At 42.4% G+C, this 14025-nt stretch overlaps 1 protein-coding gene across 3 annotated transcripts in view; it reads right to left on the reverse strand.

The window, feature by feature from the left end:
* The window catches only part of RPTOR (regulatory associated protein of MTOR complex 1), a 290490-nt gene that overhangs the window by 119754 nt on the left and 156711 nt on the right, over positions 1-14025 (reverse strand). For 2 of the 3 annotated variants that reach the window (XM_032797289.2, XM_032797288.2), the window contains exons 8-9: positions 6906-7006; positions 5482-5626 (exon numbers count right to left, since the gene is read on the reverse strand). The exons of the other annotated variant lie outside the window; for it this stretch is intronic. In XM_032797289.2, the coding sequence (XP_032653180.1) occupies positions 5482-5626; positions 6906-7006 (246 nt within the window). The remainder of the gene's footprint in view (positions 1-5481; positions 5627-6905; positions 7007-14025) is intronic. 3 annotated transcript variants of the gene reach the window in all.

Genomic DNA, 14025 nt, shown 5'->3' on the forward strand with positions numbered 1-14025 from the left:
TTGATGGAATTACAAGAAGCAGAAGATGCTTTCTAGTCTTTCCACTCTTACACTGGCAGTAAGGGTGTTTCCAGTAACAGAAGCAGAATTGCAAGGTGTGGTGCAGGGCATCTTTACTGTACAATTGACCAGTGTTTCCCAGAAAGGGGGAGGAGCAAACAGCATGTGCAAATTTCAGAATCCATTCAATATATTTTACTATAATCAGTGAATCACTAAAATTACTTATGTTTCTGAATGGAAGACAGACACAGAGAACATCATAATGATCTCAAAGAGTACACGAGGAGAAGGGAAGGTGTGGAGAAAGGGAAGAAAGTATGTGACTCAATATTACTCATGCAGTTCCAAAACAGACTCCTTTTTACAGCTTGCTTGTGTATCCTGTATCTCCCTATGCGCTAACAAACAGAAGAAAATTTGATTGTGTTTTACATACAATTGCTATTTCATACTTCTCCAATGAGATTGTTTCATCTTCACATCTGAACTGCAAGATAAATTATAAGGCACTTCAGTAGAGCTGGCAGTATTATAACAATGTAAGTTTTAACAGACAGTTTTCTAAACAGTGAAGGCATATGGTAAAACTATTGCTTCCGCAGCCAGCTAAGTAGAGGGATGAACAGAGTTTGGCATGGATTCCATCTTTATCCAGTGACTGGGCATACACCAAAATGCAGCACAAATGGTGTCTATGGCGAGGAGGGACTGGGCCAATCACCCATAATTTCTGGGTGTGGAAGGATACAGATTAGGTGGGGAGATCAGCATCTCGAGGAAGAGTGGAGGAAGGATCTGAACTACTCTTAAATAGGTGGGGAAGCTAACCAGCACAATAGCATGAAGGCTTTAAACTATGAAATCAAATGTAAGGGAGTAGAGGCACACAATACCTGCTTGCCTCAGTATGGATGTGGGGGAATAGGCCCCATCACAACACTCCTGTGACAACCAACATAATAAGCAAAGTAACTAGAACTGAGGGTAGGGAGAAGCAGAAAACCTTTAAGTCAGGTCCTGGAGGAACACACATTGATGTGTTGTAGGACTAAGTGTCTGAGCTCATCATCCATTTACATATTATAGCAGATCCTAGGGGTTTCTTGTTGGCCTCCTGCAGATCACATCGCTATGGATGACAGCACAGCCAGTACCCACATTCATAAGCATTCAAATTCTGATCTGCCAGGTACAAAAATCTGTGAGAAGCTCACAACTGAATGACAACCAGTGTACTCAGCGGTGCACATTTGCTTTCTGTCATCCAATATGTCTCTTATCATCCAGCAATGTAAGTTCTGGTTCTTTCCTCCACCACATTTTCTGGGTTAAATTTCCAGCAATGGTCTGCTTTAATAAAAAAAGAAAAACAGCCAAAAGGCTTCAGAGTACAGCTCTGTGTGAGGCCTAGGGAGACCTGACTATCTAGTGAGTTACAGCACAGGACACGGAGTCAGGACCATGTTCCCTTCCCCCATGCCCTGCAGCTGACCTGCTGTGTGACTAAGTCAGTCACTTCTGCTGAGCCTTGGGACCTTCCCTAGTTTATAGGTGGGCTGCAAGGCGTAAAGTCTGTGATGTGCTAAGAGAGTTGAGGATAAAAGGTGCTATACATGGGCACAGGATTATTTTTTATAAAATCTTTAACTAGACATTAAACTAGAGTTTCTCCAACTGTTATGTTGCTGGGCCTCCTCTGACAAATAAGAAAGTCTCCCCTGACCTGAATTTTATTTTAAATACTGCCTTTTTGGAAGAGCACTAAAAATATGCATCAAGGAGCTATCTGTTCATTTCTCCCTTCATGGGCTGCTACCATCTGAGAGTCAGTAAAAGCAGACATGATGAATGTTTTCCTAAGGAAGCTCTGCTTTTGGTAAATACTAAGTAAAAATGAAAACAATAATAACAGCTCTTATTTAGCACTTTCATCCACAGATCTCAAAGCACTTTACAAAGGTCAATACCATTATCCCCATTTTACAGCTGGAGAAACTGAGGCACAGAAGGTGTGACTTGCCCATGGTCATCCAGTATCAGTGGAAGAGCCAGAAATAGAACATACATCTCCTGAGTTCCAGTCCAGTGTTCTATCCACTAAGCCACATTGCCTCACAGAAGGACTCCAGCAAGAAACCAGAAGGAGCTCAGATACCCTGATAATGAGCATGGTATAAGTATCTAGAAAGATTTGTTTGTATATCTCTGCCCATATAAAAATCCTGCACAACCTATAACCATATCTGCATTATCCTTCTCAGGGGGTTTCCACGCTCTGGCATACCTTTCAGGTGAGGCAACTATTCGATACAGTCATACAGATGAGCGCTCACTCATTTTTTGGTATGCTACATGTTCTATCCCTTTTGTGCATACAAACAACCTGTTTGCTTTTACACCACAGTAACAAGCCAACTTCATTGTGCTATGTACAATGACAAATCTTTTTCCTCAGAAGTTCCTCCAATTTAAAAGGACATATGAGCAGCTTTGGCTATAGGTGCCAATGTGCATTTTCCATAGTCCCGCCATGTTTTTTTATTAATTAAAGCAATTTTTTTGTTATCAGTAAACTTCTAATCACTGTCTACTTCTTCCTCCAAATGATTAATGAATGTATTTAACAATGATCCCAATACTGAACTAGGAACTTCTCTCCATGTAATATGACTTCTGCCACCTCAACCAGTTTTTCCATGATGTGACTTTTCACTCTACTCAAACTTTGGCTTGGTCTACACTACGCATTTAAACTGAATTTAGCAGCATTAAACCGATTTAACCCTGCACCCGTCCACACAACGAGGCCCTTTATATCGATATAAAGGGCCCTTTAAACCGGTTTCTGTACTCCTCCCTGACAAGAGGAGTAGCACTGAAATCAGTATTACCGTATCGGATTAGGGTTAGTGTGGCCGCAAATCGGTATTGGCTCCGGGCGGTATCTCACAGTGCACCATTGTGACCACTCTGGAAAGCAATCTGAATTCGGATGCACTGGCCAGGTAGACAGGAAAACTTGAACTTTTGAATTTCATTTCCTGTTTGCCCAGTGTGTCGAGCTCTGATCAGCACGGGTGGCGATACAGTCCCAAATCCAAAAGAGCTCCAGCATGGATCGTATGGGAGATACTGGATCTGATGCTGTATGGGGAGACAAATCTGTTCTATCACAGCTCCATTACAGAAGATGAAATGACAAAGCATTTGAAAAATTCTCCAGGCTATGATAGACAGAGGCCCACAGCCAGTGCTGTGCGACAAGCATAACGGAAAGCCAAAGAATCAAACGGACGCCTCATGGAGGGAGGGGGGGTACTGAGGACTCCAGCTATCCACAGTCCCCAAAAAGCATTTGCATTCTTGGCTGAGCTCCCAATGCCTGTAGGGTCAAACACATTGTCCAAGGTTGTTCAGGGTAATATCTCGTCAATTTTACCCCCCTTTTACCTCCTGTGAAAGAAAAGGGAAAAATCGTTTATTGATTGACTTTTTTCAATGTCACCATATGGAACTTCTACTGATACTGCTGGTAGATGTGGTGCTGCAGCACTGAACAGCAGCATCTCTCCCTTCCCCTCTAGTGCAGACGGTACAGTACAAAATGACTGATAGCCATCCTCATCATTCCGTGAGTGCTCTGGTCCGGCCTTGGTGAGGTCGCCGCAGGGGCGCCTGGGTAAAAATAGGAATGACTCCCGGTCATTCTCGGCAGGATGGTACAGGATGGTATTGGTCTCGCGGCGGTATCTTCACATACCATATCGTGCCACATCTTGGAAGCAATCTGAGTATTCGGCATGCACTGGCCAGGTAGACAGTTGAAAACTTGAACTTTTGATTTCATTTCCTGTTTGGCCAGGTGTGACGCTCTGTCAGCCGGGTGGGCGATACAGTCCAAAACGCAAAAGTAGCTCCAGCCATGGATCGTTATGGGAGATTACTGGATGTGATTGTGTTGGGGAGACTAAATCTGTTCTATCAACAGCTCCATTACAGAAAGAAATGACAAAGCATTTGAAAATTCCAGGCTATGATAACAGAGGCCCACATGCCCAAGTGCTGTGCGCAGACAAGAGCCATAACGGAAGACAAAGAATCAAAACGGACGTGCATGGTTGGGGGGGGGGGGTATGAGGACTCCGCTATCCACAGTCCCAAAAAGCATTTGCATTCTTGGCTGAGTCCCAATCCATGTAGGATCAAACATCATTGGTCCCAGGTTGTTCAGGTATAATCTCGTCAATTTACCCCCTTTTACCTCCTGTGAAAGCAAAAGGGAAAAATCGTATTTCTTGACTTTTTTCAATGTCACCTATATGTCTACTGCATACGGCCTGGTAGATTGTGTGCGCAGCACGAACAGCAGCATGCCTCCTCCCCTTCCCTCCTCACGAGCACGGAGGGAGGGGTGAGGCTGTACCCAGAACCACCCGCGACAATGTTTTTTACCCCATCAGGCACTGGGATCTCAACTCAGAATTCCAAGAAGCGGAGGAGACTGCGGAAACTATGGGATAGCTACTGGATAGCTACCCACAGTGCAACGCTCTGGAAATTGACGCTAGCTTCGGTACATGGACGCACACTGCCAAATTAATGTGCTTAGTGTGGCCGCGTGCACTCGACTTTATACAATCTGTTTTACAAAACCAGTTTATGTAAAATCGGAATAATCCTGTAGTGTAGAAGTACCCTTTGTTTTCCCCTGTAGTCTGATGGAGGGACTTTATCAAAAGTTCTCTGAATATCCAAGTAAATTAAGCCTATTCAATTACATTTAGCAATTACTTTATTAATTTTTTGGAGATTACAGAGGCATCATTTTCTCTTGAAGAAATTGTGTTAGCTTGGCCCCATCAGGTTACACTTAGCCAAGTTTTGTATAATTCTAGCCTTAATTAGTCAGGACTAAGAATTATAAGGAGGGCTTTTGTATTCACTCAGCATTTGTTTATTAGTCAGGAATGCATTTAAAAGGCTTTCCATAATGCGAGTCATTTGCATTTCCATTAATCTTCTAAAAAGAAGCAGAGTGCCAGGAAATGAACTCTATAACAAACCCCACCTCCTTTTACTTTCTATTGTGAAAGTTACAAGAATTCTTCCCTTAGCCCCAACTATCCCAGGTCTCTCCATTACACTCACAGCTTTATGCCAGCAAAACAGAAAGCTGGCTGATGCTCCATTGTTTCTCTATTTGGGCTGAAATGTTACTTAGCTGAAGTGGAGCTTTTGTATCAGGGAATTATATCAGAATTATATTAATGAGGTACCATACACACCGGGAAGCAATACATTTGGAGATAGGTATTAAGTTGCCACATGCACTTCTATTTCTGATCCACCGATTTAATCAGGAAAGTGCTGCGCAGATTCCGGTGATAACAACCTTGTATGACAGCGGCTGTTGAAATCTCCCCAAGGCATCTGTACAAAGTCTTCAAACCAAGAGGTACCCTGCCAGCAGTGACTTACCACATTGCATGCATATAGGTTGGAGGCAGACGTGGGCTGCTGACAGGGGTACAGTTGTAAGACCTCATAATCCTTTCTGCCAACAGGAAGTTACGAAATAAACTAGCCACCAGCAGATCCTGCCTGAAGAGCTTCTGGAAGAGATCTGCAGAGAGATAATGTGCGTGTGACATAGGTACCTTCAGTGATCTGTAAGAAGCATTTTGTACCAGCAGATACACACACACACACACGAGCCGATCAATGAATATTTTCCTCCAACAAAAAAATACACAGAAAAGCAAAAACCCAAGACCTCCAGAAATAGTTTTGCTGTTACTTTACACCTGCAGAAGGATTAATGGGCACTGAGTTTGCCTGACAAGTGTGACAATAACATCTCTACTGAAGTCACACTTAGAGTGGGACAAAGTTTTTTTGACTAGTTTCTTCACTGAAAAATGAAGTTTTGGTCGACCAAAACTATTTGTGAATTTGAAATGAATTTGCTAAATAGTTTCAGCCAGAAAAAAAAAATCAGGCTAGATTCACAAAACAAAAGAATGAGAGGTGATGGTAGGAGAGCCCACCTTATAACTTTTGGCCCAGTGGTTAAAGGATTCACCTGGGATGTGGAAGACCCAGGTTTGAATTCCTGCTCTGGGGCAAGGACATGAACTCAGGCTCTATCCCAATTGAGTGCGCTAGCCACCACCACGTCTCTCTCAATTTCTCCTGTTGAAGCTAATCCACTTTGCATAAATATTCACTGGAGCAGGGATTTGAAGCCAGGTCTCCTCATCCCAGGCGTATGCCCTAACCATGAGGCTACAGAATCAATCTCATGTTCTTTCTTTGGCCCAATGATCATTCCAAGTATTTTATGCAAAGCACAATAGTTTCAACAAGAGAGATGCAGAGACACCCACCTCAGAATACCCTATACCTTAGTGGTTAGGGCCCTTGCCTGGGAAGCGTGAGACCTAAGTTAAAGTGAAGCTAGCCTTTTACAAATGCCAAGAAACGAAACATTCAGGTTGTACTATACATTTTCTTTGACCCAAAACTGACTTTTTTCATTCGCCTTATATATTTTATTGGCATTTTCTAATTCAGTTTGACCAGGACTGAATTTATTCCCCAATTTTTCAGAATGGCCAACAAACAAAAATCAATTATTCACCCAGCTCTGCACCCACTCTTCCCTCTCTCCACTTAGAAAACGAATAGTTTCTGCCTTTCTGTTGTTTTTCCCCTTCCCAGGCACGGACTCTTTCTTCTCATCTCTCACCTCTGCTCAGGTTTCCTCCACCTATTTTGTTATCAGACTCTCTTTCTTCCTTGTTTTATTAACTCCCTTATCTAATTTCCCTACTCCTCTACTCTGAGCAGGCAGCACTTGTTCCTGATGAAAACATGCATCGTTAACTGCCAGACAGTCCTACCTCGTGGCAGGACATTCCATGCAATGGTGTCTGTGATTGCTGTAAAGATCCAGTTCAGTTCTCCCAGAGGAGTTCTTCTGTCATTCAGTCTGCCAGGAATCCTACAAAAAAGACAGTTTTATTAAGTATGTTACTATATATATATATATGCATGCATGCATGCACGCACGCACGCCATACCCAAGACCACTGGTGTCACTGTACTGTTGGGTTAATTTTATTAAGAGAAGTTGCTTTGTTCCTCCACGTGCACCTCCTCTATTTCCTTGTTTCAGTAGGAACTTTTTCCACATATCAGTTTACCTCATATTTTGTTCCCTACTTCAGTTTGCTGCTTTTCACCTTTCCATCACCTGAACTATACGAATTAATGGAGGACTTAAATGACTGAGATTCTGAACTCCTGTAACAGCGGCTATGCCTTCTACAGCACTAAGGGAATTTGCTAACAAACTTGCCATGTCACTGAATATTGGGGGGGAGGATGAGACAATTGGGGAGGTACTGGAAATTGGAGGTAAGCAAAAGGCAGTACTGATCTTCAAAGAAAGGAAAGAAAAGTGATCTCAAACATTACCATCCTGTAAATTTAACTCCTTTTCCTAGCAAAATGATGGAACAAATATGAAGAGGATAATGGAATCATAAGCCAAATGAGCTTATCAAGAATTAATATTGCTGGACAAATTTCATTCTATCAAAAAAAGGAGAATTTTCTGAATTATCTCAGGAATTGAGATTTTGGAAGGAGGCCCACGATCAAGAGATGATAAACCATGAGATGAGGTGAGGGAAATGTATCTTGAGGGGCACTGCAGGGAGAGGTGTTGTTAGGAACTCCAGAAAGTTCATTCTTCAAATCAGATCTGCTGTCTGGCTCCATTTTATTCACCACGCAATACTTCTGTTGAAGTATTTAATAAAAAATATGATTAATAATAAAAACTTTGAGCTCACGTTCCAAATAGCCTCTGGATAAGAACTCCTCAGTGTCCACTGGCACAGAATGATGTTCAGTCAGAAAACACAACTTTCTAGTTAGTGACAATCATAATAAAGAGCACATTGGGTTGGAAAATGTGGCCCTACTGTTAAAGGTTTATGATAGTAACAGACTTATTTCACAACTCCCTGCTGTTGTAAATAAACTAGAAAGATATTGTCTGTCCATGACGCAGTAAGACCTAGTGAGATTCTCCTCATTATTCAAGCCACACAACAATTTAAGCACATTGGAGTACGTGTGCCTCTTCTACTGAGGTCATTAATGTTCATTTATGAGGGGCACATTTTGCTGTTTCTTACAAGCATACCAAATTTTTCCTCCCACTAAGTTCTTTGAAAATTTGCCTCATGTGAATATGATGCACATCTGTCTATATATTTCTTATGTATCCATTGCTATAGCCTTCAGGTGCCACCATAACAACTATCTGAAAAATACGTCAGGTAAATATTTAAACCCACTAGGTGGCTTCTTATTCCAACAGAAGGGGTTTCTCTAAGCAAAAGGCTTTCTGATGAACAGGTCAATATTCCTCGAAACCAATAATGGTACCCACTGGGCCATCAAGATCTGCATTACTGTGTAAAATTTTAATACATGTATCGCACAAGGACTTGATTGTGGAAGAGACATTCTCTTCATCACTATCAGAGTTGCAGAGCAGGAAGAGATTTTTAAATAGTTTTCATCTAAAAAACTTCTCCCTCTCAAGATTTTCAGACACAGTCACCTTGAGAAGCTCCTTCTAGCCAATAAAATCATCATAAAACTGCTGTTGAAAGCATGCATTTTGGAGCCCCGAGTAACACAGAAAACCACACAACAAGCTGAGGCAATGACTTTTACCGCCACTTTGGCTGCATTTGAGCTCTGCGGTCTTTCAGGAGTCATCCTGCCTGTTCCACTTAAGTCATATCCAGATGTTTAGGGTACAGATTATCTCAAGGTTCAGTGCACAACCACCTGAATCCTCCTAGCTGTAACTACTTGCTACTTGTTTTCAAAGTAAAATATTCAGTATAAAAATCTTCTGTCCATTATGTTTAATATTCTTTGAAGAGAACAAAGTCCTTTTCACTAAGGGGTCAGGGGCATTGCTAATGTAATATGAAGGGAGATGATCAAACAGCAGCAGTTACCACTGCAGCTGCAAGCTGTTCTCTGGCCTATGTGGGTTGGTGGCATCAGTCCACTTGGTTAACATTCACATCCTCCGGGCCTCCAGATTTGGGATATGAAGTTCAGTCTCACCTCCATGAACAGGAAGATCTTGTCAGCAATACACACACGGAGTCTACATCACAGTGTCACATTAAAAATGCTGAGGAACCAAAATTTCAAATTTTATTTTATTTTTGAAAGGAGAAAAAAGAACACTGAACAACACGTAGGATTGTAACCTTCCAAACAGTGATCTATTGCTGACACTTCTCCTGTCTTGGGAAACTCGGGGAAACTGCAATACCAGGGGTTCTCATCCATTGCTCATCTTTCAGCTGTGGAAGAACTTTTCCTTTTCTTCAAGGAAAGCACTGATAGGCTCCACAAACCTATTTAAGACATTTGTGGTTGATAACTACCTAACAATACAGTAGAAAGAGACGTTAGGTTTGTCTTCAAGATCCACCAATTCAATGAAATTTTTGTACTCTCGATGAGTCTTCTCATTTGAACGGATTAAACTGACAATTTCTAGGACTATTTTCATAACATTTTCATATTTGAAGCATCTGCCTGTGAGATGGTCATGATGGATGATACAATGAGCAGGGAGAAACTCTGGAAATTTGGGATAGCTTTTTAAGAGTCTGATAAGGCCTACTTTTTCCCCCACCATTGCAGGTGCTCCATCCACTGCAACACTGACCAGTTTATCCAGTGGTCCATCGGCATTTGTCAATGCTTTGTCAAGTGTGTTCTTTATGTCAACATCACAGGTCGTTTTTTTTAGCGCCACTAAGTACAACATTTCTTCTTTCACAATTACATCCGCAGAAACATAACGAACAAATATCGCTAATTGTGGTTTATCCTGAATATCTATGGATTTATCTATAGCTAGGTTAAATGCTAGAGAATTCTTTAGATTGTTTTGCATCTTGCTTGCAACATCTGCACTGATCTGGGAGAGCTGCCTCTCCGCAGCGTGGCACAAATTTGGAATTTGCTGTATTAGTCATTGAAATTTGGTGTTGCTTGGATCTAAAATTGAAACCAACTTCTGCAATATTCTTCTTAACAAATTCTCCATCACAATATTGACATTTAGCACGAGCAATATTCCATGCCATAACAAAACTAGCTTCAGCTGTTGGGTTAGCTTCCTTACTGAATGCAGAAAGCAGTGTCTGTTGATTGCTGAGGCATAATTTTAATGTGGGTAGCTTGTTTTTCCTTAATTCTGATCCAGGTGGTTACTTAAACAAAAAAATATTGTGATTTGTTTTGTAGTGATGTTTCAAGTTGTTCACTTTGTAGTGAGAGTGCAATGCATTGCAGATTAGGCACAGGGGTTTGCCACTTTTGCTAGTGAATGCAAAATCTTCCTCCCATTCTGGCTGAAAATTTTGGTTTTCTTCTTCATACTTGCATTTCATACAGTTTGAACATGTCATTGTCATCCACAAAATTAATGTAAGGTTAACACTTAAATCTAAAACTATTCAAATGTGACATATGGACAGTAAACACAGCCTGTAGTGTGCAGCATGCATGGAGATCAGAGCACATGAGGTCTGCACAGCACTACTGCGACACGATGTCCTGTTATAATGAGCATGTGCAGCTGAAACAGGAACCTAGGTGTCACCTACAGGGCTGAAGCCCCCAGCATCAGCTCACCTCCTCCTATGGGGCTGAAGCATCAAGCAGCGGATCCCCTCCTCCTGTGGGACTGAAGCCACAATCGCTGGCTCACCCCACTGCAGGGTGATACCCTGAGCCTCCGCCCCCCTTCCCCCATGGAGCTGAAGCCGTGAGCACTGGCTCGCCCCACTGTGGGGTGAAGCCGCCCATTCCCCCACGGGATGAAGCCCCGTGCTCCGCGAGCTGCAGCTGACCCTTCGAAGAGCCACATGCTGCTTGCACTTTGCCCATATTCAATGCAATATTCAATGTTAATTTTCCATTGAAATAATGATAGTTTAATTGGATTGCAGTGTTTGACTCATCTAAAATATTTAGCAAAATTTCACAATGCCGCTATCTAGGTATTTATTTATATGCGCTAATGAGAGAATTCTTTTACCTTAACCTTTTCTGTATGTTAAAAATATTAATAATTTTCATAATCTTATTCTTTATTTTTGTACTCAGCAAAAAATCTTCATAGGCCCACCAAGAAGTGCACATACTTAATCTAGGCAAGCGTGTCATTGGTTACTGGAACCTTTGAAAACCCTCCTCTTATCCTCTCCTATGTGTCACACCTAAAATTTAGACCCTGATCCTACCAACACAAACTTTAAGCCTTGATTTCAGTGAGACTACTCAACTGCTTAAAATTAAGCATTTGCAGGTTTAGGGCCTTAGATTGTAAACTCTTTGCGGCAGGGAAAATATCCTTCTAGGTATTGTGTGAAAATCTAGGGTGCTATAAAATAACTCAAGACAATATCAATCCCATTGAGCCTAGTCTCAAAATAGAAAAACACCACCCAAAACCAGAGAGGAGTCACAGATCCAGAAAAAACACCCAACATAATAGACAACCGAAAGCAGAACAGAAGCCAGCAATATCCCACCCCACCCTGCTACCATAGAAGTGTCTTCAGATTACTCTTCAGTATGCTTTCTATAATAAAATGAGTAATTGGTACATGGTTCACAATCTGTCATTTTAACATAAACACCGCTAAGCTCTCGCTCACTCCTTGAGTTTAGGAACTACATTACTTTTCCAACTCTGCATGATCAGTCTCAATACCTCTCAAAGATTATACATATATCCTTTAGCATGAAGAAAATCATCTCGGCAAAATCAGCATCCCAAATTGGGCCAATTATCATCACAGATTCCCCTCATCCACCCCAATCACACTTCTGTAACACTCGTTCAGACTCGAAAAGTCTGGAGACAAAACTAAATGATGCAGGTGAATTTATCATTTGCCTGTTACCAGTCATCTTCAGATCATCCACACAAACACGTGGGAAGGGATCCACAATGTCCAGTGCAGGATTCAGAAGGCGTCTGTCTTCCCTTGTTGTAACTTAGTATTTCTCAAGCTGCTTGAAATTAACTTTTAAAAAAATCTTGGGTTGGTTTGGAATGAGAGGAAAAATATACATCTCTAGAAATCATGTTTGTTAACTGCTGCCGCAGAGGGAACACAGGGCACATAACTTCTTCAGTGAAGGTTCCATATAAATATACACTTACATTCCAGACAATTCTCAACAATAAAACAATGAAGTTATATTAGTATAGCTGGAATTCAAAAGCATTCCTTGTTCAGGCTTTTTGGTAGGGCAAATATTGATCCTAAGCTACTTGTCTGTCCCTTTAACTTAATTTTGAAAGCAAGTAGAAAGAACTCACATCAGAGCAGAATTCAGAATACCAAATTTCGGTCCACGTGGGAGAGAGAGATTTCCAAGAACAATTTCACACTTAATTCTCTTTATTAAATGTGAGATGCACAGAGAGGTGTATTTTGGCTAGTGCTCTTAGCTTTGAATGACAGGCTGAAATAGGAAGTTGCTGCCTGCAGCCATTCCCTAGAAGCAACCTGAGACTTGAATAATCCAAGCTATTCTCTTGAGAAACAGTATGGGGTTTTACATTTTTTCACTAAAAGGCTTGGCACTGAAAACAACTGCTCATTAGTAGGGCATATATTGTATTGTGCACGTTTGCTTTTTAAAAAACAATTTATGTGATAAGAGTAGGTGTTAGCAGGGCCAGTGCTACCATTTAGGCAGCCTAGGCAATCGCCTAGGGCGCCAGGATTATTGAGGGGGTGGTATTTTGCCAGGGGGGCAGCAGCCGCGTCAAGCTGACCTGCGCAGGCATGCCTGCGGAGGTCCGTTGGTCCGCGGCTCCGGTGGAGCCCGCAGTCATGCCTGCGGACGGTCGGCTGCTCCCGCGGCTCCAGTGGACCTCGCCGAGCATGCCCCTGCTGCAGCTCCACCGAAGCCACGGACCAACGGACCCTCCCAGGAATGCCTGCGGCAGCTCCACCAGAGCCACAGATCAGCGGCGGGGGCGGTGAAAATGGCCGTGCGCCTAGGGCGCGAGAAACCCTGGCGCGGTCCTGGGTGTTAGTCTTGAACATTTACAATGTTAGAAACCTTGTAAGACTATACCTCAGTAAAGTATGGAGCAAAGACGTCTGCCTTGAAGGCAGTGCACACTTAGTGACCAGTGCATGAAAGGGAACAAAAATTATCGGCCCTACACTCTGGTCTGACATCCTATGTTACCTGGGGTAAATTGTCTCTCCATGTGCCTCAGCTTCCCCATGCATAAAATGGGAATAAAACTTTGCCTACCTCTCCCAGTGTTGTGAAATCATTAAGGTCTGCCAGTGCTTCGGAGATGCACGTGCTATATAAATGTTATGTAATATGTATTGGGTGAGAAGGTGAAAGGAGGAAGCAGGGATGGCTCCAGCTTTTTGCCGCCGCAAGTGGCAAAAAAACGATTGAACTGCCGCCGAAGAAGCGAGGGAGTGAACGACCCACTGCCAAAAGTGCTGCGCCGCAGACCCGGACGTGCCGCCCTTTCTATTGGCCGCCTCAGGCACTGCTCTTCGCTGGTGCCTGGAGCCAGCCCTGGGAGGAAGCAGGTACATAAGTGCTTAGGCAGTATTCTGACAATGTCTGTCTGCACATATACCAGGGCCATACATTTTAAATTGCAGCTACCAAACATCATTAAGAGGTATTTGACTGCACTGTTATTCTGCATGTTACACAGAGAACTCAATAAGTTCAGAAAATTAGCAGGATAAATCTTTGCATAAAAAAGTCAGCAATGCTTCTGTTCCTAGATGAGACGTCCTTGATCTCCGTCCTGTGAACACACTGAAGATTAAACTGCTTGTGTTTGCCTGGATGACAGGCTGAATGATCTGGGAAAGGGCTTTATCTGAACATAATCTGATAACAGTC

The sequence above is a fragment of the Chelonoidis abingdonii genome, chromosome 13 (genome assembly GCF_003597395.2).
Source record: "Chelonoidis abingdonii isolate Lonesome George chromosome 13, CheloAbing_2.0, whole genome shotgun sequence".
In the NCBI taxonomy this organism is placed as follows: Eukaryota; Metazoa; Chordata; order Testudines; family Testudinidae; genus Chelonoidis; species Chelonoidis abingdonii.